Source organism: Crotalus tigris, unplaced genomic scaffold (genome assembly GCF_016545835.1).
Source record: "Crotalus tigris isolate CLP2741 ecotype Arizona unplaced genomic scaffold, ASM1654583v1 scf7180000023830.6690815, whole genome shotgun sequence".
NCBI classification, from domain to species: domain Eukaryota; kingdom Metazoa; phylum Chordata; class Lepidosauria; order Squamata; family Viperidae; genus Crotalus; species Crotalus tigris.
This window is the reverse complement of record NW_024100214.1, coordinates 3,244,468-3,271,068: the sequence shown is the minus strand read 5'-3', so window position 1 is coordinate 3,271,068 and position 26,601 is coordinate 3,244,468. Positions and strand designations below refer to the sequence as shown.

General features: G+C 40.1%; 2 protein-coding genes across 3 annotated transcripts; one reads left to right on the top strand and one right to left on the bottom strand.

Annotated features, from left to right (window-relative positions):
• Positions 1 to 6,785: 6,785 nt before the first annotated feature.
• Positions 6,786 to 7,934, bottom strand: LOC120298353 (testis-specific serine/threonine-protein kinase 6-like). Its single transcript, XM_039322032.1, has one exon. It carries the CDS (start codon positions 7,852 to 7,854, stop codon positions 7,021 to 7,023), a length of 834 nt encoding a protein of 277 aa, XP_039177966.1. The 5' UTR covers positions 7,855 to 7,934; the 3' UTR covers positions 6,786 to 7,020.
• A 3,761-nt stretch (positions 7,935 to 11,695) lies between these two features.
• Positions 11,696 to 25,782, top strand: NABP1 (nucleic acid binding protein 1). 2 transcript variants are annotated; one of them, XM_039322025.1, is made up of 6 exons: positions 11,696 to 12,537; positions 12,969 to 13,107; positions 17,295 to 17,366; positions 19,443 to 19,518; positions 19,741 to 19,804; positions 21,272 to 25,782. In XM_039322025.1, exons 1-6 carry the CDS (start codon positions 12,447 to 12,449, stop codon positions 21,457 to 21,459), a joined length of 630 nt encoding a protein of 209 aa, XP_039177959.1. In that variant the 5' UTR covers positions 11,696 to 12,446; the 3' UTR covers positions 21,460 to 25,782. The 2 variants fall into 2 exon arrangements, with proteins under 2 accessions (XP_039177959.1, XP_039177958.1); XM_039322024.1 differs by having other exon boundaries at positions 11,699 to 12,537; positions 19,735 to 19,804; positions 21,272 to 25,779.
• The last annotated feature ends 819 nt before the right edge of the window (positions 25,783 to 26,601 follow it).

The window sequence follows — 26,601 nt, the reverse complement described above, 5'->3', positions numbered from 1 at the left end:
TAGCCACTATTATTATAAGTACAGCCATGATAAATGATAAACATTAAAAAGGTAATCTGGTCCTAAAACTGTCTTTCAGCTCTCTCTAGCAGATGCTAATTGCCATGATTGTCTCCTAAAATATTTTGTTTCACAAAGATGGCTTAGCAATTTCTACCTAGAATTGTGCAATCTGACTCAAATGGGAAATGGCTTGCTGAGACTAATAAGCACTTAGGTGTACGGTGCTGTCATGGCAACCCTTCATGTAATACAGAAGAAGGTAAGCCTGTTAAGTCATTCTGTTTGGCTTCCTTTTATCACTGTGAACAGCCCCAGCTTAATTACCATTCCTGGAAATTATCAGACTACCTGTTTAGATGAATATCCAAAGAGATTAATTTGGAACTGGGCATATTTGAGGTGCAGTCATTTTTATAAATGTTCCATGGCTTTACTGGCTCAAAACAGGCCCAATGTATGTCCATTTCACAGGAAGATGTAAATATTTCTGCTAAAAATACTCAAATGTATTCCTTTTAGCACACCTGCTGTTGTGGTTCTTTTGTTTGCTTTCTTTTGTTTGCACCTTTTGGCATGATATGCTGTCTTTTCCCATAATTGAACCACAGTTGCCTCAGATACACAGATACTGGGGAGATGCAGAAATCCTGGTAGGCAAGACAATGGCATGAAGATCTTATCCAATCAAAAGTGCTGAAATAGCATTCAGCATTGATCTATGCCAGACATGCCAAACTCAAGGCCTGCGGGCCACATCCGGCCCGCAACGAAGCCAGATCTGGCCTGCGGGGCTACTCAGAGATGGTAAAAGACTGGTCCCCACTGCCTGGCCCTGGCCCACGCCAGCCCATCTGGGCACCGCTCCCCTCGTGCTCTCGCTGCCTTCTGTGGAGGGGGCACCTGGCTGGGCTGAGTGGGCCGGGGTGGCGGGGGCTGGTGAATCCCACAGCCCCGCAGCACAGGTGAGTCCAAGCACTGTGACTGCCGGGCCGGCCTTCCAAGCAGCAGGCAGAGGCAGAGGCACACAATCTGGCTACACCCACCCAGTCACGCCCACCTGGTCAGCCAGACTCATCCGGCCACTGAGAGCAACCACAATGCTGATGCAGCCCTCAATGAAATCAAGTTTGACACCCCTGATCTATGCCTTCATAATTGAAAGAGAGAAGGCAACATCTCACTTTCTGAACATAGCAAAATGTCTTGGGCTGGTCTTGTCGGTCATGTATTCCTCTTGATTCTTGCTTAGATACTTCTTTGGAGACAATTACATGGGTATTATTGACCTTCTGGCAAAACTCTTCCTTCTTGTTGCTGTGCTATAGTACATATCTGAGCATTTTATGGACCACGGGCCATGTCTTGCCCTTCAGCTCTCCCTGTCTGGTCCACAAAGTTGGCAGCATAGGCAGTTGGGGGAAGGAATGTTGGGGGGGGGGCGGCAGGGTTGTGGTGGAGGAGCAGGATGGCAATGGCAGGGATAGAGTGGCAGCAGTTGGGGCAAGGTGGTGGCAGCTGAGGGGTGGGATGGTAGCAAGGCGGCAGGGAGAGCTGAAATGGTGGTGACCCTCCACAACACTCCTAGTTTCTCATGTGGCCCCTTACGAAAATTAATTGCCTACCCCTGCCACAGTAAGTAAGAAGACAGGAGGCTATGTGATCTAGAACAGGGCTTTTCAACCTTTTCACCCATTGTACCACTTAGGATATGGCAATATCCGAGTACCACCAGTCACCTAGCAAGGTGTCAAAAACTTGACGACCAAAACAAAAAAAAGGAAAAAGTGATGAAGTACAGGTAGTCCTCGACTTACATCAGTTTGCTTAGTAACTGTTCGAAGTTACAATGGCACTGAAAAAGTGCCTGCCTACCTGGCGGTGCTCTTCCTCCTGTCCGAGGTTTTCATTGTTGTGAGCATTTCTGCTGAGGATTGGCAGTAGGGTGGGGTGGGGGTTGCTTGGTTTTTATTCCCCCCATCTGCTGGGTGTTTGCAGCAGGTTTTTGTCACTTCACATGACCCTGGGACACTGTGACCATCATAAATATGAATCAGTTGCCAAGCATCTGAATGTAAATCACAAGACCCTGGAGATGTTGCAATACTCCATATGATCAGTGCTTCTTCTGGGCTCAGCAGAAGTGCCAGGATCAGCACCGAGCTCCAGCTGGAGCATGGTGCTGATCCTGGCACTTCCAATGAGCCCTGACAGTCCCGAAGAAGCACTGATCCTGGCATTTCCGCTGAGCCCTGACAGGCCTGCAGCTCCAGCCATCTCTCGCTCAGACTTGTGTGGTGCTACCACCGGTTCAGCTCATTCCCCTCCCCAGCTACCACTTTTCTAGGATGGTCGCGTACCACCTGCCAGGTGCCAATGTACCACAGGTGGTAACCGTACCACTGGTTGAAAAGCCTTAGTCTAGAAAAGGCATCCTAGTTTGACCTAATCAGTTAAAATCAAACTGCCTAATGTTGTTAAGCTATTTATTTTCATTCAGTTCTAGTTTTGTGCAGCAGTGTTTAGAGTTAACGAAGTCTGGAAAATGCAGGATGTAGTAGAGACACCCAGTTTTCCTTATCATTTCTACAGAAAACTTTTTTTTGTTTTACAAACTTAGCTCTGGGTTTATTTAGCTTAAAGTACAGAAGATAATTTGTTTTGGCAACAGTGATAAGTTTCTTGTGATCCATATAAAAGAATTCACTTGATGTGAGAGATTTTGCAGTGAAAAAAAATGGAAACAAAATGTACCACCATTCTTAAATGCTTTACAAGTCTATTTTTCTGGAATGGCAACAACATAAGAGTTGTTCCAGTATGGCTCTTTCCTGTCCAACTCTGACAAAATGATATGGAAAACCCAGCTTATACCTATGCTGTTGTTCAACAAGGACCATGTGGGTTGTTAAGAAAGGAGATCACGTGACTGTAACTTTCAATTTCCCTCCAGCTTCTCCATTGACTTTTTTCATTAAATTGTATCAGTGATTGTGGAATGCTGGACAGTCGGAAATCTGGGCCAGTTGCCAAGCTCCTCAATTGTGATTATGTGACCATAGGGGCACTGCAACAGTTGAAACCTCAAGGACCAATCAGAAGAACCATTTGTTCAGTGCTGTTGTAAATTTGAACAATTTTTGAATGAATGCTCATTAAGTGAGGACTTTCTGTAATGGTTTAACTGGATACTTTTCTAAATGGAAATGTGTTTTATAAAACAAGCTTAAATTAAGAAACCCTTGAATTAACCGTGTGTGATATATTGTCTTGGGTCTTTTATTTTACATAATTAGAATGTTAAAAAGGTATTAAGTTCATAATGAAAAACATAGAATTAAAACAAATCACATGGTCTGATTTTATTTAACAGAATGTATACAAGATTATTACAGATTCAGTTGCTAGTTAACAATTGCATTCTTTTATTTATATTTGCTACTACACCCTATTTTAATGGGACACATGTACTGTTTTTTCATGTGTCAGTCTTACAAATACATTATTGTAAATGGCACAATCCTCAAACTGTTAATCAGTTTGTTAATCATTAATCAAAACCTTTTGGAATAACTCATCTGATGAAATCCTGACTTTTTAAAAATGAACAACATCTATAATTAGTGATGGCAATTAAACTAACCTAGTGACTTTAAAACAGGATGTGGTATTATGAAATAAGACTTAGTGTTCTCTCCCTAAGTAAGAAGTTATATGGACGTTAGAAAAAATGTTGCACAGTTGTATATAAAATGACATATATTTCAAGATCTCCATTACAACTTTAGGCAAAAAAAACCCCACAATAAGATTGCATGAAAGAACTCCTGTTCCTTCTTTTATTGTTTTAGTGAAGAAATTGATAGCACACATTAACTTACAATTATGATTACAAAGGAGTGTCCATTTGGTGCAGTGCTTAAGGTGCTAAGCAAGAAACTGGAAAAACATGTCTTTCATAGGCATAAAGTCAGCTGGGTGACTTTGTGCCAGTCACTTTCTCTCAGCCCTAAGAAGTAGGCAATGGCAAACTATACCTGGAATCTTGTCAAGAAAATTTCAGGAAGTTGTCCAGACATGTACATTACAGACTGTAAATAAAACAAGTTTATTTGCAGTTTAAAACAATGAGAGAGGTGTATTGCCAGTATCCCTATGGCCTTATTTGTCTAGTTACTGTTCAGATTGTGCAACCATAACATGTAAATAAATTGCTTGAACATTGGGTCACTATCCTGTTCTCTTGCTTCTTCTGATAGTGAAATCTACCACATGGTTCTCAAATGACGCATACTTCTTGATAAGAGATGGTGCTCCTGCTGTCCTAAAAAAGCTAGCAATACAATTTTCATTGGGGAAAAAAAGTACAAACGTTTGGATCTTGACAATTATTGCCTAGTATCCAATGTCCTATTCCCATAATTCTGAAGGCAATATATTATATAGATTGATTTCAGTCTGACTTTTTATGAATGCTTAATTTTGGAAATGGGTGGGGGGGAATACAATCCTATTGATTCTTGAACGTAGTGTCGATCTGAGGCAGGGGTGTCAAACTGCCAGCCTGCAGGCCGGTTGCATCATCTGGAGGCCACGCCTATCCCAGCTCCGGCAATGCAAAAAAGTCGCGATATGTCACGACACGTTACGTGACATGGCGAGTTTGACACCCGTGATCTGAGGCATCTTGGGTTAATGGATGCCACTAGAATTCATTTTAGAACTTCTGTTTGCATGAAATCTTTGCAATTTCCCAGATTTAATTGGGATAATTTTATTTATACAATTAAGACTGCCACAATTGGTTATAACGAGTGCCTTTTATCAGCATAGAATGATTCATTAACTGTGACTCCCATCCGGATGTGGTAGAACCTGCTATAGTAACTCATCTCCACCTAGCCCATAGCCAGGCTAGACTTCAGTGACATGTTCCATATGAGGAGATTAGTGCACAAATAACGCAGCCCTTCCATCAACTGATTTTATTAAGCCAATTCTCCCATCAGTTCTGGTGGCTGCCATTTGCTGCTCAGTCCAATTCAAAACGTTGATACTGATCTTTAAGCTGTTAGAGAATAACTCGGTGAAAAAGCACAAACAGAGCAGAAGCTCTCTTTATGCTCCAGAAACTAAGCGGATACCTGAATGCACAAAATGCAGCAGCAACAACATAGTACTTTCGTTGGGGCTCCACATTCAGTACCTCTGTCCTTGAAAGAGTCATCCAACTTAATCCTTTGGTTTTGTTTAAATTAAGACCTAAAAACATGTTTTATTTCAGACTACATTCACTGAAAGAATAGTTGCATTGACATTTCTTTTTAGTTCTCTTGTTTTTAGAATATGGTGCTAGAAATAAAACGATTGGTTTTATCATTTCTCCACTCGTCTTTGCTTTGTTAATTTTCAAATACTCTTGTGGGGTTAATTGGAAAAGATGTTATGTCATCCTCAGGAACTAAGTATTTTGAAATGTAGCCAACAAGCACAGGTAGTCCTTGACTTATGACCTATAACTGAGCCCAAATTTTTTGTTGCGAAGCAAGACAGTTGTTAAGTGAGTTTTTCCCTATTTTACAACTTTTCTTGCCAGAGTTGTTAAGTTAATCAATGCAGTTGTTAAGTTAGTAACACGGTTGTTAAAGTGAATCTGGCTTCCCCATTGACTTTGCTTGTCAGAAAGTCGCAAAAGGTGATCATATGATCATATGACCCCTGGGACAGTGCAACCGTAATAAATAGATGCCAGATGCTAAGCGTCCAAATTTTGACCAGGAAGATGCTGCAACGGTCATAAGTGTGAAAAATGATCACAGGTCACTTTTTTCAGTGCCGTTGTAATTTCAAACAGTCACTAAATGAATGGTTGTGGATCGAAGAGTATCTGTATCTTAAATAAATGAAATGTGATGTTGGGAGGCCAGATCTCTTCGGCTTGTTAAGAGAATTCCAAAGATTCTCCATATTAGCTGCATTCTTCTATACAGTATGTAAAACGGAAAAGTCTTGGTACTAAAACTGACCTCAGGCCTTTTTCTGTTTAGCTTTCATTTCATACTTTTAAATGCTGAGAAGAGAGAAGAATGGCATCATACATTTCTTCTTCTTCTTCTTTTTTGCTTTTTAAGCAATACATAAGTAAGTCTGTTTATTTTTAGAATGTTTGGTTCCATAAACGTTAGCGTCATGTAAAGAGCTTGATTTCAATCCAATTTTATATTTCTAGGATGATTAGATGTTTGTACTTGTAAACATTCAGATATCATGGGGGCGAGGGGGGGGGGAAATCTGATAATGCAAGCACACTAAAATTGCCGTCTCGGATAACACAAATCAGAGAGCAGAAAATCAGAGATAATGTGCAACTCTAAATTTGTTAGTTTTACTCTGCAAATGGAAGAGTTGGATTCTTGAAATAATTTTGCTGTTATCCCTGATCATTCTCCAATTACACAGACTACAATTTAAAAATATTAAGCTACTCTATATAGAGGGTGTCATTTTGATACTTCGTTAGTTTTACTGTGTGGCATCCTGCATAATCCAAAATAGAAGATCATAATCCTTTGAAATATTTGGGGTACGTGTGGGTAGAATATTCTGCCTTGTCAATGTGGGCAACACTTTCCTTCTTTCGCCACAAGACATCCCCCAAATTTGAATTAAAGCATAGGAAACATGCTTTCCCTTTCAGAAACTATGAGAGAAATAGAGACAAACATGGAATGACAGCTAATGCATAAAAGAGAGTTTAAAAAAATCTCACTGCATCCAGTCAGGAATACATTAGCTAGGAAGTAAGTCCTTTTAATTTCAGAGGAACTTATATTTGAACTGTTTTTTCCCCCTCTAAAGCAATTTGCCCTCTTACTTCCCCTAGTCAATATCCCAGAAATCTCTTTTTGCACAGTGACGTAGTTCCAATTTTCTCTCCCCATGATCCCCTCTTGAAACAGCTGCCTGTAGTAGATAAACTGGCTGCATCCTGCAAGTGCAAGGTAGGGAAGGACACCCAATTTAAGCGTCCCCTTTCAGCCAGTTGTTCTTGGATACGAGTCCTACACCGGGTCGAGATTCCGGATTGAACTGGAGCAGCTGCCTAACGAGAGCTTTGCAGGGCTCAGATAGACAATGCAGATCTTCAGGGAACATGACTCCTTTCTTCTGGCGGCAAGGCATGTTGTGAATGTGAGTGTCATCGAAAGGCATGCAGCCAGTAATCATCACATAGAGCATTACACCCAAGCTCCATATATCATACTTTTTGGGATCATAGGGGATGCCCATCAGCACTTCTGGGGATGCGTATGCAGCTGATCCACAGTAGGTAGTACTCAGTTCAGGGTATCCACGCGATTCCTTGCCAAAACCAAAGTCAGTCAATTTTGCTCGATGGCCATCTGAAGTAAGTAACACATTCTCACACTTCAAGTCCCGGTGCACCAAATGCCTGTCATGAAGATAACGCACAGCACCCACAACTTGGGCAAAGATGTCTCGTGCTTCGGGAGCACAGGGTAACTTCCCGGCTTGTTGTACCATTTGTAGCAAGTCTGTGGATGCCGCTTCCATCACGATGTAGAGAGTCCCATTGCAAACTTCAATGAATTCATACACTCTTACAATGTGTGGGTGCCGAATCCCTCGCAAAATGGAGAGTTCCCGGGGTAGAAACTTTTCCACAAAATCCCGGGGTGCTCGACGTCGGTCCACCATTTTGATTGCTAGTGGTCCCTTGTATTTGGCCGAGGTGGCCACTCTCACCTTGGAATAGCTTCCTTCTCCTAAGGTTTGGCCCAGCTTGTAACCCAGGTCACTCAAAAGTTTGTCTCCTTTGGAAGCCCTTGACATGATGACCCGGCAAGGCTGAAAAAATCTTTAGTTTTCTTTCTGGGACTCAGTGCTTTAACCCATTGTGATTGGTATCTCAAGGCTTTTACTCCCCATATGCCCTCTGAGGCTTTGGGCTTCGAAGTCATCACTACTCCAAACATGTATTGTGAAGTGCAAGGGGTGTCATGGGTTATGTCTGCAAAGCACAATCAGAAGTGTCAGCTGGTCCCTTTAGGTCCAGAGAGGTTCATTTCAGATACACTCAGGAAATCCCAGAAGAGGGTTTGGTTCTTATTACCACTCTAGTTCTTTTCTGTAATGTATTTATTTTCTAGGTGGAGAAATCATGTCTATGTTTTTAAGAATAACACTTTCTCTATTAAAATGTTACAGCCCCAGACACTGTTTGATTATCCTGTGCTAGATTTTTGTAATCTTGAAGTTTTGTCACTCTCTTCTCATCTCTCAGGAATTTAGTACTTCTTTTAGAAACTAATTCTACAGTAAGTTTTTTTTTTTTAAAAAATTCCCCAACGATTTAAAAGATCAAATTGTGCCAAGCAATCAAGATCAGAATTTTCAAACTTGATGATGATGTGGAACCCAATAGTTCTGTAAATAAATAAATAAATAATGTTCCAGAACTCCTAGAGGCAAAGCTTTAGAGACAGACGACTGGTGGTGTCTGGGTGGGGAAAAAAAATCCTTTATTATGGAATCCCATCAAATCCTTGCAGATCATGTAGAATACAGTTTGAAAAACTCGACCTAAAAAGTTTTAAATGTCTTGGTTATATAAATGGATCGACTTGAAAGAAAGAAAAATCACCTGAAATCCTTTATGCTAATATATATTAGCACCAATATTCTAATGTATACGATAAAAAAACAGGACAATTAAAAATGTCACTAAAATAATAACCTTGATTAGAATAGCTCTTCAAGGAGTTTCAAAGTCAAACTAGTCAGATAAAAGTAAAGTCTTCAGCTCATTCGGGTAGAATAGAATAGAAACTTTATTTAGTTATTTGACCATATCAGAATATAAAACTAATACAAATGGATACAAAGAAAACAATGGGACATGTTCATAATAAGTCATCATCCCTACATTAAATCAGTCTGACCCTGACCCTAATCCATAACCGTTTCAATTTATGTTATCCTAAAGAAAACTACACAGCTAAAGAGATCCAACTATTTACAACGTTTATAGACCTCAGTGCAGCATTTGATTCAATAAACGGAATTTATTTGGAAGAAACCTATGGACCTGATCACAGATCCCGTACTCCTCTCTTCAATCAAGGCAATATACTCAAAACTCATGCCTAAAGATACACAGTTAGAAATGTCATATAAATGGAAAACTGACCCTTTCAATGGAGGATTCATTTAACTGAATGCTTTGATTAGTTCTTTAGTATGGAACAAGGATGTGGCCATATAAACCTGCCTCAAAATAGTAATCAGTTGGAAATCAAATAAGCAATAAATGCATTATAGCTGACATTTGCTTTACATAAAATTATGAATATGCATCATAATTAAAATGGATAGAAGTATGTTGTTTTTCCAAGAAGAAAATAATAACTGTTCCTCTAAACAATAGCTTTTTCTAAGAATATTCCTATAAATATTATGAGTTGAATTTTGGCTGGATTCATACACAATATCCCATTGTTTATTTATAAGATTTTGGCCTAGCATGTTAAGCAAACTAACATGCTTTTGGTTTAATCATCAAAACAAGATTAAACAAACCATGATCTGCAACTATATGAAGATTTTAAAAAAAATTGAGAACATGTGCGTATTCAGCCATCACTTAGTGAATCAGACCCATGTAATTAAGAAAAAGTAGGACTGCATAGTTACTTTTATCCTCATCCATAAATTGAATGGATGTAAAAGGGTAGTCCTCAACTTACAACAGTTCATTTGGTCACCGTTTGAAGTTACAACGGCACTGAAGAAAGTGACTTATAACCATTTTTCACACTTATGACCGTTGCAGCATTCCCACAATCACGATCAAAATTCAGATTCTTGGCAACTGACTCCTATTTATGATGGTGGCAGTATCCTGGGATCATGCAATCATCTTATGCGACCTTCTAACAAAGTCAATGGCAATCCAGGTTCACCTAACAACTGTTCCTAACAGCTGCAGTGATTCATTTAACAACTGTGGCAAGAAAGGTCATAAATTGGGGCAAAATGCCTTTAACTGTCTTAACAACAGAAATTTTGGACTCAATTGCCATCATAAACTGAGGACTACCTGTAATCTAGTCTAGTTTGCAATCTCTGAACTGACCACCAAGTCTTTCCTCATACTGAACAAAGTAATTTTCTGCCTTTTGGCCTTGATCCAAAAGCAAATATCTGTTGAAGGGTGCATCTGCTTCTTTATCACTCCAAGCTGTCCTTTTTGGGTGTGGCAATCCTAGATTAGGTAGAGATATTCTTACAGTATTCTTGGATGCAATTCATCCTGAGTCAAAATAAAATCATTATCAAATAAACAGGTGACCATATTTCTACCAATTCTATGTTTCATTCCTGTTGCTTGTTGTACCTCTTTGAAATCTAAATCTGAAACACTTTAAAGAAAATGAAACTTATCCCAAATTGTATGAACTAGAGTGGATTAGCAGGAAAGGTGGTCAAAAAAACTTGTTTTGTTAGGATTAACTGTGGAATTCTCTTACGCCAGTTCTGTAGAAAAAATTGCAAAATCCAATGGGGCTTATCAGGGAAGTGGTATTTATATACAGCAATGCCTTCTCAATGAAGGATGTAAAGTTGTTGAGACATTTTTACTGGTATCTAAGCATTTTAAACATGTTCAGTATTGCTTGCACATAAAAAGTGCTGAGGAAAAACCACAGGAAGCACAAGAATACAGCACTGTTTGGTTTCAGATAAATTCTGTGAAATTACAGGATATACTTCACTTTAACTATCGGTGTCTTTTATAAGTTACACATTGAATAAGCTCTGATACCCACAACTGTAATTTCTCCAGGTGTTTTAAGCCTGGAGAAATGTATTTTATGAGGCACTTAATAAATTGAATGATTACACGCTCGACTGTACACTACATATGCCTCTTTTTCCAAGTAAAGATCCACTGATCTAAATTACACTATTTACCCACAGCTACCGAGAAATAAGCCCATCAACCACGTAGGGGACCACTGATCTTTGAAAGTAACGCGGTTGGCTTTTCAAATATTCTTTTCCGCCTGAAAAAAAAGTACAGCTTTCAGGCTGCAAGACACCACGGTCGATTACAGTCCCGTCTAAGATTCTCGGTTATCTCCAGCGTTCAGCTTTCCTAGATCCGGAACAAATGGGATTTGCTGCTTACTCTGCTCAGTTTCAAACTTATCCAATTTGGGGGAAAAAACATGTTTTACTATACGCGACAAATAAGGGGGTTAATCCTGGCGCGCTCAGGTTGGACGGCACCCTTCTTTTGAAAAGGGTTAAGTCAGTGAAGGAATCAGCGGCACGTGAAAAAGCCAGAGACCGCCATTCCGGGAAGCTCCCGATGAGAACACAGCATTGTCCTCGGGCGAAGCGAGCTTCAACTCGCCCCTGAAAGCCGAAGGAAAAGAAGGTGTGGACGCCGACGAACAGGAATAAATATTCTAGGTCAGAGGACAAAAGAATCTCCTCCAACCAATCGGCTCCTTTCACGAGGCACTTTGTCACATTCAGTTCCATCCCGCGTCCACTGGACGGTACCATTTCGCTTGGGTAGGCACCGTCCTATTTTTTATATCTCCAGCGCTGGTTGGTTACAACACGGATAACATACGATGCGAGATTGATAAGACTCAGCAGCTGCCCACTGAACCGATAATCAGCGTCTCCGTTCTCTGCTTTCCTTAACACTCATTTCTCCCTTCCCCTCGTGAGGCGCAAATGGACCAGTCCGCTTGGCTATAAAAGCGCGATGCGGCACATGCTTGCCTTCCATAGAGGGGAGCGTTTGCGAAAGGAGGTGGATTATGTGGGGGGAATGAAATTACTGCGCTTACTTTTCTAGGGTTGGGGTGCTTACTGGGGGGGTGAACAAGGAGCAGAAAAGCACCTTAGTGGTTGTAAAATAACAAGGAACAAGAGAAAGCGCTCCGCTTTCTTTTCTCCCTCGTTTTTCGGTGGAGCTAAGCGCTGTAAGAAGCAGGGAGGAGAAGAATACTGGACTGGTTTTTCCCTTCCACCGGCAGGGACGGAAGTCGTTGCTGAAGCCGGCCAAACTCTGTATAAATCACAGGGCTCAGGCTTCTAACCCCAACCCGGCTTTAGATTGGTGTGCGATCAGGGGTTTCTCCCCGATTGGAGAGTACAACCAGTTTGAGCTACAGGAAAGGGACGGTTGCTGTGCCTGCCTTGTCTCTTAAAAAAAAAAAAAAAAAAAACCGCCTTCTGCCCCTTCCACCCCCAGTTGTACATATAATTTTTTTTTTGAAAAGCTAGTCAAACTCACATCCCGGTCCCCGGCTGCCCTCTTCTACCCAGTGCTCCGCTGGGAAGGGATGGTTTGTCCTGCTCATTCTGTCCCTGAAACGCCCGTGTCTTCTTCCTGAACAAGTAGCATGAGCATGGCAAACGAAACATACCTCTTCATAAAAGACATAAAGCCCGGACTGAAAAATGTAAATGTCGTCTTTATTGTACTGGAGATAGGTAAGTGGGGTCCCTTGGAACCATCGCATTCATTGTTTTCCTCCCTCGATTCTCTCCTCTCCGCCCCCGTTCCTATCTTTCCTTCTCCCTCTTCCAACTAAGAAGGTGTGTGTGTGTGTGTGTGTGTGACACGTGGTCATTTTTCAGGGAAAGGGTTGGAAGTCCCACTGGTGGTGTGCTCCACCCTTTTTTTTTTTTAAAAAAAGTCCTATTTTTAAATAGACCCCTTCCATATTTTTAGGGATCTTGTTTCTATTTTAGTATTTTTCTGCAATCAATTCCAAAGCTTTTAACTCCATAGTTAACTTCCTAATCATATGTACAGGAGAATAAATTATGGTGACAGCTTGTATTTACTTTATTGGGTCATTCTTTCAAGTCTATCTTATTTGCATTCTTCTCTCTCTTTTTTTTTTGCTGTTTCCTGGTAGGGCGTGTTACCAAAACCAAAGATGGACATGAGGTCAGGGCGTGCAAAGTAGCTGACAAGACAGGAAGCATCACCATCTCTGTGTGGGATGAGCTTGGCAGCCTCATCCAGCCAGGTGATATTATTCGGTTGACCAAAGGGTACGTAATGCAAAAATAAGGATGATGCCAGGCTGAGCTCAGCCTGGCTTGTTTGCTCTAGAAGCAGCTTGTGTGCTACTTGGAAGGCAGCATTCCTGAACATGGGACTAGATAAAACTAGCACTGGAGCAGCTGTGACTACCATCTATTTTGGAAAAAAGAGGGCAATGGGAACAGGAATTCTTCTCTTGCAAGGCTGCCATTAAAGTGGGAACAGCAAACTGGTTGTGCTTTTTCTAAACTGGGTTTTCTTCAATCATATACTGCACATAGGAAGACTGTTGGGCTGGCTCATCCCTTTGCCACATTTAGCCCACAAATGCCTGTTCATTGACAATACTTCTTCAAGGTTGTTCCCATCCCCTAATGCTTGATCCCTTTAATAGGGGGAAAGCCCCCTCCCCTGCCATTTTGTCTCTTGGAAAAGCACCTGTCCCCTCAGTGTTTGCTTCCCATGAACTAAGCTCAGCTCCTCTGAGGGTAAGCGGCAGGTACAGGAAGGGTTCACTCTTTCCACTGGTCTGCCCTCTCTGTGTCAACACAATGCTTCGTATATGATTGGAACTGGCCCAGATATAGACAAAAGTGTTGTCTCTGGCTTGCTGTAGGGCAGTGAAGCCTTTCTTAACCACATGTTAGCCTTGACTGACCTCTCAAAGCAGCCTTGCCCAACCTTATGACTTCCAGTTTTCCAATCAACATGGCCTCTGATCAAGTTGGCTGCAGGTGGTGATACTTTGAGAGAATGGGTTGGGAAGGGTGGCTTAAGAAAACCTTAAAAGACCTGCCCAGTATTCCTGATTGTCTCTGTGCCCGTTTTGTAGAAGTGGGTTGACTTAAGGGGTTTCCTCTAATGGAGAAGCAAAGCTGTTCTCTCCCCCTTCTGTCCTTCCTCTTCAAGAGCGAAGCTGAACATTGCAGTAATAGAACTCAGACTTGGGAAATGCTCAAGACTTGTGAAATAGAGATATCCAGATAGCAGAACTTAACTGACTTTTTCTGATCTGGGAAAAACAAACAAACCATGGTCAGATAAGGTAACTATTTGGATGGGAGGCTGCTAGGAAAATTTGGGGCCAGAAACCAAGGAAGCATATTTAGATTTTATTTATCTTATAGGAAGAAAGCAGTGGAAACAACTTTGGTATTGTTGCCAAGGAAACAACATGGCATGTCCTAAAATCAGCAAGAGTCAAGCTTGATCTAAGGAAGATTTCACTTCTTAATTAGGAGCAGGAGGACGGATCACAACCACTCTCTGAGTTCTTATCGTCTCTGTAGATCAGTGTTTCTCAACCTTGACAATTTTAAGGCATGTGGATTTCAACTCCCAGAATTCCACAGCCAGCAATGCTGGCTGTGGAATTCTGGGAGTTGAAGTCCACATGCCTTAAAATTGTTAAGGTTGAGAAACACTGCTGTAGATAGAGTAGTTTAGGTGGAAGATAATTTTTGACTTCCGCATAACTGAAGGGAAAAAACTGCTGTTTTCTGCAGAGGGTGGGAGATAAGAAGGTATTTGGTGGTGCTCAGCTTCATAGCCTGTTGCTAATAGCAATAGCACTTCTAAACCACTTCACAGTGCTTTACAACCCTCTCTAAGTGGTTTACAGAGTCAGCATATTGCCCCCAACTGGCTCCTCACTTTACCGACCTCAGAAGGATGGAAGGCTGAGTCAACCTTGAGCTGGTGAGACTTGAACTGCTGACAGCTGGCAGTCAGCAGAAGTAGCCTGCAAGACTGCATTCTAACCACTGCACCACCAGGGCTGTGATGCTCTCAACACCTTGTCTAACTTCCTGAGCTTCTAAAAAAAAGACCATGATAATAAATTTTATTTGCATGGCTTCCCAATAAAGACCAACCTCTGAAGCAGCCTTTGGACAAGACCTCCTGCTTGCTGGTACTTCTGTGACCCACCCTTGTAAATTGTGGATCTCACTGCTATTTTTAAATTTACACCTCATTTTTCAGTATCTGAGTTGGCCCAAAGTAGGGTTTCTTATGGAGTTGAAAATTCAAGGCTTCCTCCCTCCAGCATCTTCAGTAAAACAGGCCCTGTAAGGCGAACTTTTTCAGACTTTTTTTTTTTTTTATAAATAAGGGCAATTCTTTGGAGTCTTTACACAGACTGTAAATGGCTCTGATTGCTTAGATATACTGGTAGTATGCTCCTTTGAAATAAGATATAGTAAAGGATTGAGCTCTGATATAATGTGATTTGTAACACATCGTTCCTGTTGCAGCTGGCTATGTCTGCCTCTTCTGTTAGAGAGCCTCCATCAAGTATTACTGAGAAAGCTGGCTTATTTTAAAATGGAGAGAGACACAATTAATAGTTAGCAATAAATTATCTTAATTTATTATAGGTATCCTGCATTTTTTGTATCAAATTCAGTCTAAAGTTAGCTAACAGGTTTCAGGGATGGCCTTGTTGAATTATTTGCCAGTTAGTATTAAAAACAAGGACTGAAGCTACTTCATCACATTCCAGTTAGCTTGACTTTCAGTGACTTTTTATAATTAATTGCTTGAACTTGTCTTTATTTTTTTATGTTAGAAATTAAAAAATACACAACAATGTATATCCTGGCCAAATTGCATCAGCTATGAATTTCCTGAGAAGAATTTATGGACCCAATAGGGTGGCTCTTCTTGCACAATACCTGTAATGATGACATGTTTTGAATAGAAGAAATGTTTTTAAAAAGTAGAAAATCAGTAATGTGGCAGTGATAAATACAACTCCAGTTGCCGGTAACGCCACTGTTCTTCAAAAGCCTTTGGTCAGTTTTGCACAGTTATTCTTGTGTAATTGGAGGAAAGGAAGTGGTTTTAAAGAATTGCTGTTTGGTATTGTATTGGCACCTTCCCATGCTCCGGATCATTTTTTTTTACTTGAATCCAATTCAGCACGCAGCTCTGTTAATTGACACTTGCCCCTGTGGCTGCTCATTCAATTAGAATGGTCTAGTACATGTTTCCTGATATGTTTTCTCATTGCATATTAGACTACAATTATCCACCAGTAAGACTCATTCAGTAAGTAGTTTGTAGTTAAACTGGGGTGATTTGTCTTTGGACCTTTTTGTCTATCAAGCTCATGATATCCTGCTCAGTACATAAAACTATTCCTTCCAGTATAACTGGCCTTATAATCTGCAGCTGCGATGAAATGGAATAACCCTACACCCATTTCCACATTTAGCATACCTTGGACAGAGGCTTGGATGCAAATGTGATATATCCTGAATGAGGCTGGAACATATTCTTTGGCTTAAGTGTAAAACAGAGACATGGCTGCTTACTTGGGAACAATAATGCAAGACTTGCTTCTGTATCATTGTGCAACTAGATTTTACCCTTAGGGTAATTTGTAAGCCCTTCATATGGCAACTTGGCACAATACCATATTAGAGCTGCTTTCTATTTGCATTTTAGCAGAAGTAATACGTGACTCACACAAAGAGATGGATAACTTCTTTAAAGATTGATAATGCAACACTTTAGCTATCTGTGCAACAGTTTTAGAAGCGATATTAATTTTTAGAAGCAGTTCATATCTTTTTATCAGCCTCAGTGAAATCTTAGTAAAGAGTTATTTTGTTGAATTATGAGTCTCAAAGGCCAAACGGAGGCATAAAGTAGAAATGGGAACCACAATGCAAATGTCAGTTGTTTAATTCTTTAACGTGATAAAATAAAGTTATCCAATTGGTTCTTAATTACAATCAAAGTATAGAAGTCAACAATTAATATAAGGCAAATCCAAGTTTAACATTTCAGTGCTTCAGGTGTATTTTTTATCATTCTCCAGTTTTAAAGAGTGTGACGATAAATGTGATGGCATTTGATGAGTGATGGCTTATGTTTTATTCTGATAAAACTTGCACCGTCAGTCCATTTTTTTCTAGTGTCTAATAGTTCAATCAGAATAGAGCTGGAAGGGAACTTGGAGGTTTTCTAGTCCAACCCCCTGCTCAGGCAGGAAACCCTGTATCATTTCAGACAGGTGGTTGTCCAGTCTTTTCTTAAAACCTTCAGGGATAAAGCACCCACAACTTCTGATGGCAAGCTGTTCCACTGGTTAATTGTCCTCACTGTTAGGAAGTTTTTCCTTAATTCCAGGTTGCTTCTCTCCTGGATTCCATCCATTCCATAATGCTGCATGTGTTTCCTTGCTTAGGTATGCCTCTCTGTGGAAAGGATGCCTTACACTTTATACCGGAAGGGGAGGTGACCTGCAAAAAATTGGGGAGTGAGTATCTCATTTTGCACATAATCTGTTCATTGTTTGAAACCTGATAGGTAAGGCAAAGTCTGGGCCTTAAGAGGAAAAGTGTCTCTGCTGTTTACTCCTCCTCTGTGGTGTTGATCCAACTTTATTTGGTTTTATTCTGCCTGAAAGTGGGGTGGAGGAATATAGAACTTAGGAACTTCAACTTCAGTACTAAGAAATGACATCTTGATCAATCTTTCCCATCCAGCATAATTTCTGTCTTTTGAGTATAGTTGTAAGCAGGTAAGTTTAGCCTTTTGTTGGGTTAAGACATTGTCACTGTCAAGGACTTGGAGCACGAAAATCTGAAGTCCTCTATTTATCCACAGGCCAGGTACGGTAGAGGCAGCCGCAATGCGAGCTTCCACATCCTACTCTGGTATTGAGCTCCAGTCTGTCCTGGAGGAGTCAGCCTCTCTAGGGGTGTAAAGGTAAATTTCCCCCTCTATGTAGCAGAATCTTTTAGGTTCTAATTAAGGTCTCTGAGATCTACAGGGTCCTGAGTCAGACTGTTGGCTTGTCTAGCATTTATCAACTTTAAGAAGGCTGTTCATTGAGACTTGTAATAAACCTTTAGAAGCGAATAACTGAACCAGTTTAGATTTTTTTTTTTACTTCAGAAGCCTGTTCATCTTGACATGAATGATGATTGGAAGCATTAGATGATCATCAAAGGCTTAGCCCTGTTTTGAAGATTTACTGAAAATGTTTGTTTCTCTTTGCATTGTGTCAGATACAGTGGAAGAATTCTTGGCTTTTAGCTCTGTTTTCTGTGAATTGGGCTAGCTATGTATATTCAATAAATGAGGATTAATGTGCTAGTGACCCCACTCAAACTTTTGAATAATTGGTCCATAATTCATCTTCCAGTCATTCTGTGATAATCATGCATTGTGAACCAGGCTAGAATAGATAGGGATATTTAGAGTGTAGTTCTAACAGTTGGAATGTTAAGTGGCCTCTGTGTGATTATACTCGTAGCCTAATTTATGCAATGTGATCTCTGATTATTCATAGTCCATTACTTTCCACTATTTCTGCTTCCATTTTTTTTAATTAAAGCAAAACATCCAAAGGGTCTCTGAAACTTGTAGGATGTTATCATAAAGGGAAAAAAAATGAACATGAACAGTTCAGCTAGAAAATAAGTGTTGCAAATAGAAATGGCATAGGGTTCGGTATATTTTAGCAAAACCAGGGCTGATTACCTGATGATCTGGATTTAGAGAAGATTAGTGTACATTTATGAAATAGGTGGCTATCTGATTTTAGTTTGGCGAGGCTAAGTGACGTCAAGAGATTGAAATGCATTTGTTTCGGATTTGCTAGTGTGAAAGATCATTCTGCTGAGCAAGACGTCACTTAGCCGATTCTATCCCACAGGGGACTCCGACTCAAAATACAGTTGTTTGGAAGAGGAGGTTTTAAAGAGCAATTTTAATGTGCAGAATTTTGGATGCACTTAATGCATTTGGAATGTTAACTGATCTCAAACACTTCTCTTTGAACTTGTACACTGGCCTTACTGTGTCTTCTCTGTAGGGCTCAGATCGAGGCATGTTTTCATACAAGTGAGGCATTCACGATTCAGTGGATCTCACTCTCGGGGAAACGTACAAAAGGGTTGGTTGCAGCCCTGGTTGTGTTATCCTTCTGCAGAAATGATTAGAATGTTAAATACGGGCATCTAATCTACAGCAGAAGAAATGGTGCGCTTAGAATTGCAAACTTGGAAGCCACTTTTATGGGCTTTAGTTTTCTCAGGGCCTGAACTTTGGATAAGCTAAAGCAGTGTTTCTCAACCTTGACAATTTTAAGGCATGTGGAAGCATTGCTGGCTGTGGAATTCTGGGAGTTGAAGTCCACATGCCTTAAAATTGTCAAGGTTGAGAAACACTGAGCTAAAGCATCGAGTCTGAGTACCGTATTTCTCATTGGCAGTCTTGTGGCCCGTTCTTGGCTGCCTCGAGGTTTATTGCTGGAAAATGGATAGAGGTTGCAGAAATAGTTGCGGCAAGAAACTTCATTCCCTCATGAGTGTGTTTTTCTGTACAGGTTCTGCATGGTGTACTCAGAAGTGCCCAACTTTAGTGAACCCAGTTCAGATCATCCTGGGCAGTCGAGTAAAGCGGTAGGTTTGTCACACATGCGGCTCCATTCTGGGGTCTGCTGTCGGCAGTTTTAAGCTAGGTTTTTCTTGGGTCTTTCTTCGTGGCAGTGTATTTTGCATCTTTATGGGAACAACTGGCTTTTAAATAAGCAAAGGGAGGGGGGGAAATAACTTTTTCAAGGAAAAATGGTTTGTTTTCATGATGTTTTTTTTCCCCTTGCATTTTTTCCCCCCAAGGCACAGGGTGAGCAGACTAATAATTCCATCCTGTCAGCTAATTCGGGTAATTGTACTTTTGGGCCAACTGGTAAGTAAGCATATGGAAGTAGGAGAAAGCACTGAATGGCTATGTGGAAAGATGCTTTCATTTAAATTGTGGTTGGTTTTAAAAAGTAAAGATAAGAAACTGCAGTTAACTTGGGCTTGCTCCTAGATTAACTATAATAATTAAAGGCAAATTTTATACAGAATTTAAACAGCAAGTATACTTTTATCTCCCCAGCCCTGGGGTCATTTTTAATGACCCCAAAATCATTGACTGAAATGGGCAGCTAATGGAAATTGAATAAATAAATAAAGAACCCCCAAACTTTGCTAAACAAATCTCAGGGAGGAGTACTCATGGCTTGTTCAGTCAGATGTTGATACTACCGTATTTTTCCGTCTATAAGATGTACCCTTGTATAAGACGCCCTGGCAGGCGAGTTTCTCCGCGCCAATCAGCTGTTCGATGGAGCGCCGAACAGCTGATCCAGCAAATCTGGAAGTTCAGCCAACCGACGATCTTGCCCCCTCCCCCCTTCCGTTAGTGGCAAGCCCACAGGGGCTTGACACCTGCACCAGGCAGCATGGCAACCTACACAGGCATGCCCTGGGCTGCGGAAGTTACCATTATTTTTCTGTGTAGAAGACACTGCACTTGTATAAAACGCACCTGATTATTGAACAGGGTGTTTTTTAGGAAAAAATAGCATCTTATACATGGAAAAATACGGTATGTGTCAGACCTCCCATTCTACAATTTCATTTAACAAATAAATTATGGACAGGCATCTGTTTTCTTCAGTATAGCCCCACATACCCCAACCATTTTATCAGGTGGCAACGTACTGGGGAAAATATATGGAGAACTGATTTTGAAGAACTGCAAGTTCCTGATGCAGAAGACCTATCTAACCCAAATCCAGGGTATAATAAAAAAAATATTTGTTACACAATCTCCTTCTGTGTAGCCAAATGTTCCTGGTAAGTTAAAGATTTTGCACCATCACGTATATTTCAATTTGTCTAGATCAGTGTTTCTCAATTTTAACAACTTTTAAGATGTGTGAGCTTCAACTCTCAGTATTCCCCAGTCCATCATCTTCAAGCCCCCACATCTTAAAAGTTGCCAAGGTTAGAAAACACTGACTTAGATGGTGATTGCTATGTTAACTTCTTTTACTAGCTTTGGTGCCTTTATAGATTAGCAGGAATTATGTGCATTATACAGAACTCTCCCAAGATCCTGCTACGTCACTAAAACGGTCAAATGCTTGTTTTTCTGGTACATTGATTACCATTGCATGGCAAGCTCTCTCTTGGGACTTTGTGGTCTCCACTGGTAATTTCACCAGCTCTCAGTGACTTAAGGCTAAATGCTCCCTAGTTAAGAACAGGCTCTTTTGAGTATTAGCAGTCTTCATTGCTAAAGATGTGAGGCCTGAGAAAATAGAAAGTCTGATGGCAGATAATTTTTTTTTAATTGTTTCTTTCTTTCTTTTTTTCTTTTTAGGAAATGGTTTGCCAACTGGACCGGAGCTGTCAACTGCTTACAATCATGCCCCCCCCACCTATGCAGGTTCTGGGAGGTCTGGCGGACGGGGTCCCGCTCCTCTCACGCCTGTGCACTCTAATAATGCTCGTCCCTTACAAAGCACAATTAGTAATGGGAGGGACCCTCGCAGAGCCTCCAAAAGATGACCAAAACCAATACTCCACGCTGTCCACATAGCCTCGTTAGCCTACTTGAACACTTGCTGCACTTTTATTTATAGTTTACTGTGAAAACGTGTCTTCTTTCTGATTCTCAGCCTTCTGTTGCCGGGGGAGGGGAGGGACTTTCTCACTTCTCTGCCTCCCCCATTCAAAGTTCAGTGAAGCTGCTTGACCATGCATCATCACCCCAGAAAGAAAATGTGTGAAAATATAGAAGCTTATTTGAAAATAGATTTCCTTGTTAAATAATAAGTTGCCGTTTTCCAAAAGGTGGCCCAGTTTTGGCTGGATGAGTATTTTTTTTTATTTTTGGTTTAGCTTGTATGATGCAGCCTTAAGGTGTTTGCTTGTTTCCTTTCTGCTCCTGGGACTGACATGCATCCCAGTTGGTGTGGGAGCTTGTAAAAATTGGGGTGGGGGTGGGGGGAGATGGGTAGGAAGAAGTTCCATCTAACAAGCCAATTCTCAATTAAAAATTTTTTAACAATAAGTGCAGATGAACTGTCCAAGCTGGTTGACTTGTTATTTGGTTGGGGTTGATCTCAAAGCAAGAGTCAGATGTGTCTTATCAAAAAATGTACGCTGATAAGAATCCAACTTACATAAAATAGAAATCCTAGATGTATTTACCAGATAATCCCGCCTTTCAAAAATGCACAAAACTTTAAATTCCTCAAACACACAACTCTGTTTTTTTTTTAATCACCCTTTTTGGCGATTGAAGCTTTTTCATACTCAAAGGAGGGTATTTTGTCCTTTAGGGCTTTTCTTGGTGTCCAAATTCCCAGCTGGTGTGGAATCTCCTGGAAAAATCAGTTGATTCTGCAGATTGCTGCTTTATGAGCCCCACTGATTCCAAGTGGCAAGCAGTGGTTTCAAGATGGTTTATGTGCAGGGAAGAGAAAAAAGATAATAAAGATAATAAAAAAGATAATAAAAGCAGTTATGGTGCTAAGGCTCCACCCTTTTTGTAGGTGAATTGTGATGGATGCAGCATATATGAAAGGGAGAGGGCTACAGTCGCAGTGGCGTGATGCTGCTTTCATCTTTTCCACAAAAGGGGGACACCACTGAAATCATGAGCCTCCTAAGCAGCGTAAATCTCCTCAGGTGGCTGAAGTGGAAAGCTACACACAACACACAAAAAAAGTGGATGTGATCAATAATAACATTCCCTTTTTGTGAGAGCCCTCAGTTCTTAAGTGCCTGTTACACCAATGCTTTTGCAGTTCTTGTGGGATTTTTTTTTAATTTATTTTTTAATTTTTTGGGGGGGGAAAAGAATCTTGACTGACCAATTCAAGTTTTCAGGTTGCTGAGTCTGAGAAAGCAGAATAACACTGGCATTAATCCTAACTTTTATAGTTTTTAAAAAACCTGCTTTGTAATTATTTCTGGTAGCTATAAAAGTATCCAGTCTTCCTCAAGATTATGATTTGGAATATATTGAAATGCTATAAGATGACTGGATTTCCCACCCATCCCCTTTACCTTTTGGATGAAGACTTCATAATTAGATTTGCACTAACTGTATTTTAAGAAAAAAAAATATAAACCTTGGTTTTTGTTTTTTAAAAACTTCTGTTTAGCCAGATTTACATGGACATAAATATAATTTCTAAATATAGAGGATGAAGGTATATACTAATCTTTATAACAAATTTTGGAAGAGTTTTTTAAGCACTTCCTACTGTCCTTTTTCTAAAATGGTGTATGTCCTGTTAAATAACAGTAGATGCTTATTGAAAGCTTTAGTAATATATGAACTGATTGGAAGGAAACATGAAAGATCTGTTTGAAACATCCCAGCATACAGGTAATACTATTTTATGTAATTTTGGATCTTGCATCTTGAAATAAGGGGGGAGGGAAATACCTCTGACGCTATGCAGTGTCTTAAGAATCTGGTATGTTTCCTGAATAAAATTAGTACCTGCAGATTTTCAATCTCTTCACACCTTGTACAGTCATGTCTTAATATTTTGATAAGGGAAGGCATTGTGGAAAACAGTTCTTCCAATAGCTGCAAAATAGAAGAAATTGGATAGGCTTGCTGTTCGTAGTTGGAAAGTAGCTCCCTAATCTTATACAACGATGGCATTCTCCCTTTAAAAACCAAGATTTGACCACTAGTGTTGGTCCCTGTGAGGTAAAAGTAAAGCTGATCCTGACTATTTCTGCTGGGTTCTCAAATCTTAGTGCATTTGGCTGACAACTATTTTTAGGTATTGATTTGCATAACTGTTAACTGATTTAACCAAGATTGGCTGATGCAACACATTAAAGCAAATTGAACACATGGTTTAGACAGTTTATGAGCTCTATATGATGGCTAACCTAGCTGCATTCTAGTATGGTGAGAAATTAGAGAATCAAGCATAATCTATTGGTTTCCACTTAAAGTGCTCTTAATTCTAAAGTAATCCTACCTTAAAAGTAGTTAAACATCACCATCTTTATACTGGCAGGTTCTAATCAAACAAAAATAGCCTCAGCTAAAGATGTTGGATAAACAGTTACGTGTGAATGTTTAGAGATGTTTTTATGTGACTTGAGCAGTGGGTGGTCATTCTATAAGTATAAACACTCTTTGATATTGTAGGCATAGGACTTGATTTGCGGGTGGGTGAGAGTATGATCCCTTTTATTAATCCTGTTTTGGAATTTATTGGGTTTTTTTTCCCCTATGTTTATTTCAAAATAGCTGAAGATCACCACCAGTCTTTAACAATCATAATCGGAATGTTTCAGAAAGGAGATGGAGGACTACATGTTACCCACTGTACATGAAGGTCTTTTCAGTCCTACTGATTTTACTGCTATAAAAGAAGTGAGCAATTAGCTGTGAACTGCTTGTTCTCTTTCTCCAGCCTATGTCCATCCTCTCCACTCATCATCTCTGCAATAATTACCTATTTCTCTTAACAAAATAGAGGGTGGCCCATCATTACTCTGAATGACTAAGGTTGAGATCATCTGGAAGTAATGTCAATTATTAAATGACATTTTCTTGCCTCAAATGCATTTACACTAACTGCTGCAAAAAATGGGATGGCCAAAGTGATACAAAAATAGTGATATTCAAGCATCTTTGCAAATGCTATAAGGACTGGATCCCTTAGCTCTTGGACATTCTCATAAATCTGGGAAGTCTTGGAGCTGTGGAACAATTTATGCTGGTAAAAATTCTAGAGCAAAATTTGATAATTATATGCCTATGAAAGTGCCTAAGTAAAAACGGATCTTGTTTTTTGTTGTTTAAGCATCACCTAGTATTGGCATTGGTTATTTAAGCATTAAAATTGGTTGTAGTATGAATGTGTCATAGTGGCTGGCATTGGCTGATCTTAAAAGGTGAATGGAACTTAGTTCTTTGGGGCCATCGGAAATATTGAGGGTGGTAGACTAGATTGAGAAGCTAAAGATCTGGAAGAAAGCATTGACGCATAATGTAAGTATTGGGACCAAAACCCATTAATTTAGTCCACTTGCTTGTGGGTGGGTCAAGCTTTGCACAGCAATCTTCATCTTTTGCTGTGAAGACCAATGTAATTGTGAATGGCTGGTGTTTCCTCAGTGCAGCAGTGAGAACGGTTTAATTTGTGCAGCTGAAATCAACACAAGAAGGTTGTCAGGCGCTCTTTATGAAGGGTAATGTTGCATGAGATCTTCAGTATGTCACTAAGCAGGCCTATTATGTGGGCTTTCCTCCAATGATACTTGGAATTAAGTCAATATAATCTCATTAATATGGCCATGGAGCAGCCTGTATGTTTTGGAAATGTAGATCCAAGGATATGAAAATTCTGAAATTAAGTTTATTCACATGAAAATTGATTTCTGGCCTTTAAAACTTTAAAAGAGTCAGGAATTCTGAATATTAGGCAAAAATAATGCCAAGGTAAATGTGGACATTACAGTATTGGTGATCTAAATGCTCCCTCTAGTGGTGGTAACTTGCATGCAGCTGCTATACTATTAATAGAATTGTTCCACTCTTGCAAGACTAATAAAAACAATTCAGCTGGTAGTATTTCCCATCATTCCTTTTTCCCTTGGGAAAAAAACCCCTAATTTTCCATGCTAGATTTTTTTCATCAGTTACTACTCAACTGGAAATGAGATTGGAGTAGGAGTGAATGAACTGTTTTTAAAGGTTAAGGAGTGGTAGAGAAGAATTAAGAGCCATTATAATTCTTTTTAACTTTTGGGAAAATTTGTCATTCCTTTTACTTTACTGATTTGCAAAATAATATAATTTGAGTTAGTCCGGCTGAATGTGGAAAAGGAAAGTCTAGATTTTGCTGGATTGCGGAATGGAACTGGGGTGACAACATGCTGCAGGCTTACATTTTTATGCATATAGCTGGGGAGAATGAATTGGTCAAAAAAGAAATCATTCTCTTTCCATATTTCAAAAAGCTTGACCCTCTTGATGGAACATTGTTTCCGGTCTCTGGTAAAACAGCAACCAGCAACTAAATCTGTATCCTTTGACACAAATTCTTCAGCATCTCTCTCTCTCTCTCTCTCTCTCTCTCTCTCTCTCTCTCTCTCTCTCTCTCTCTCACACACACACACACACACACACACACACACACAAAGGTTTAATGAGTGAAAAATAGCTGCTGCTTTTGAGCATGCACAAAAGACAATATATTCCTTTGATGTAATTCTTTATTTCTATGAAGAGAGTTTATAATTTTGACACATTTTGGAAACAGGTAAAAACCTGTGGCAGAAGATTTCAAATTTAGCATTTACACTTATACATCTAAGCAGTTTACAGAGTCAGCATATTGCCCCCAATAATCTGGGTCCTCATTTTAACAACTTCAGAAGGATGGAAGGCTGAGTCAACCTTGAGCCGGTCAGGATCAAACTGCTGGCTGTGGGCAGAGTCAGCCTGCAATATTGCATTTTAGACGCTGTGCCACCATGGCTCCTTAGATTTTAGTATTGATTTTTTTTTGCTAGAATTCCTTTATTCTTTATTGTTCAACGTGCAGGATTGCATTAACAAGAAAAGAGGATGGCAGAAGAAGCCCCTTGTTTTCCCCCCCCCCCATCATTTCCAATTTGTTCAAATGTTTTAAAGTAACTTTCTCTGCAACACACTTTCCATCA

Excerpts from the sequence above, each read along its gene's own strand:
- LOC120298353 (XM_039322032.1), bottom strand. The coding sequence starts at position 7,854 with ATGTCAAGGGCTTCCAAAGGAGACAAACTTTTGAGTGACCTGGGTTAC.
- NABP1 (XM_039322024.1), top strand. The coding sequence starts at position 12,447 with ATGAGCATGGCAAACGAAACATACCTCTTCATAAAAGACATAAAGCCC. Across the intron at positions 19,519-19,734 it reads CTGGGCAGTCGAGTAAAGCG|GCACAGGGTGAGCAGACTAA; the intron begins GTAGGTTTGTCA and ends TTTCCCCCCAAG. Across the intron at positions 19,805-21,271 it reads TTGTACTTTTGGGCCAACTG|GAAATGGTTTGCCAACTGGA; the intron begins GTAAGTAAGCAT and ends TTTTCTTTTTAG.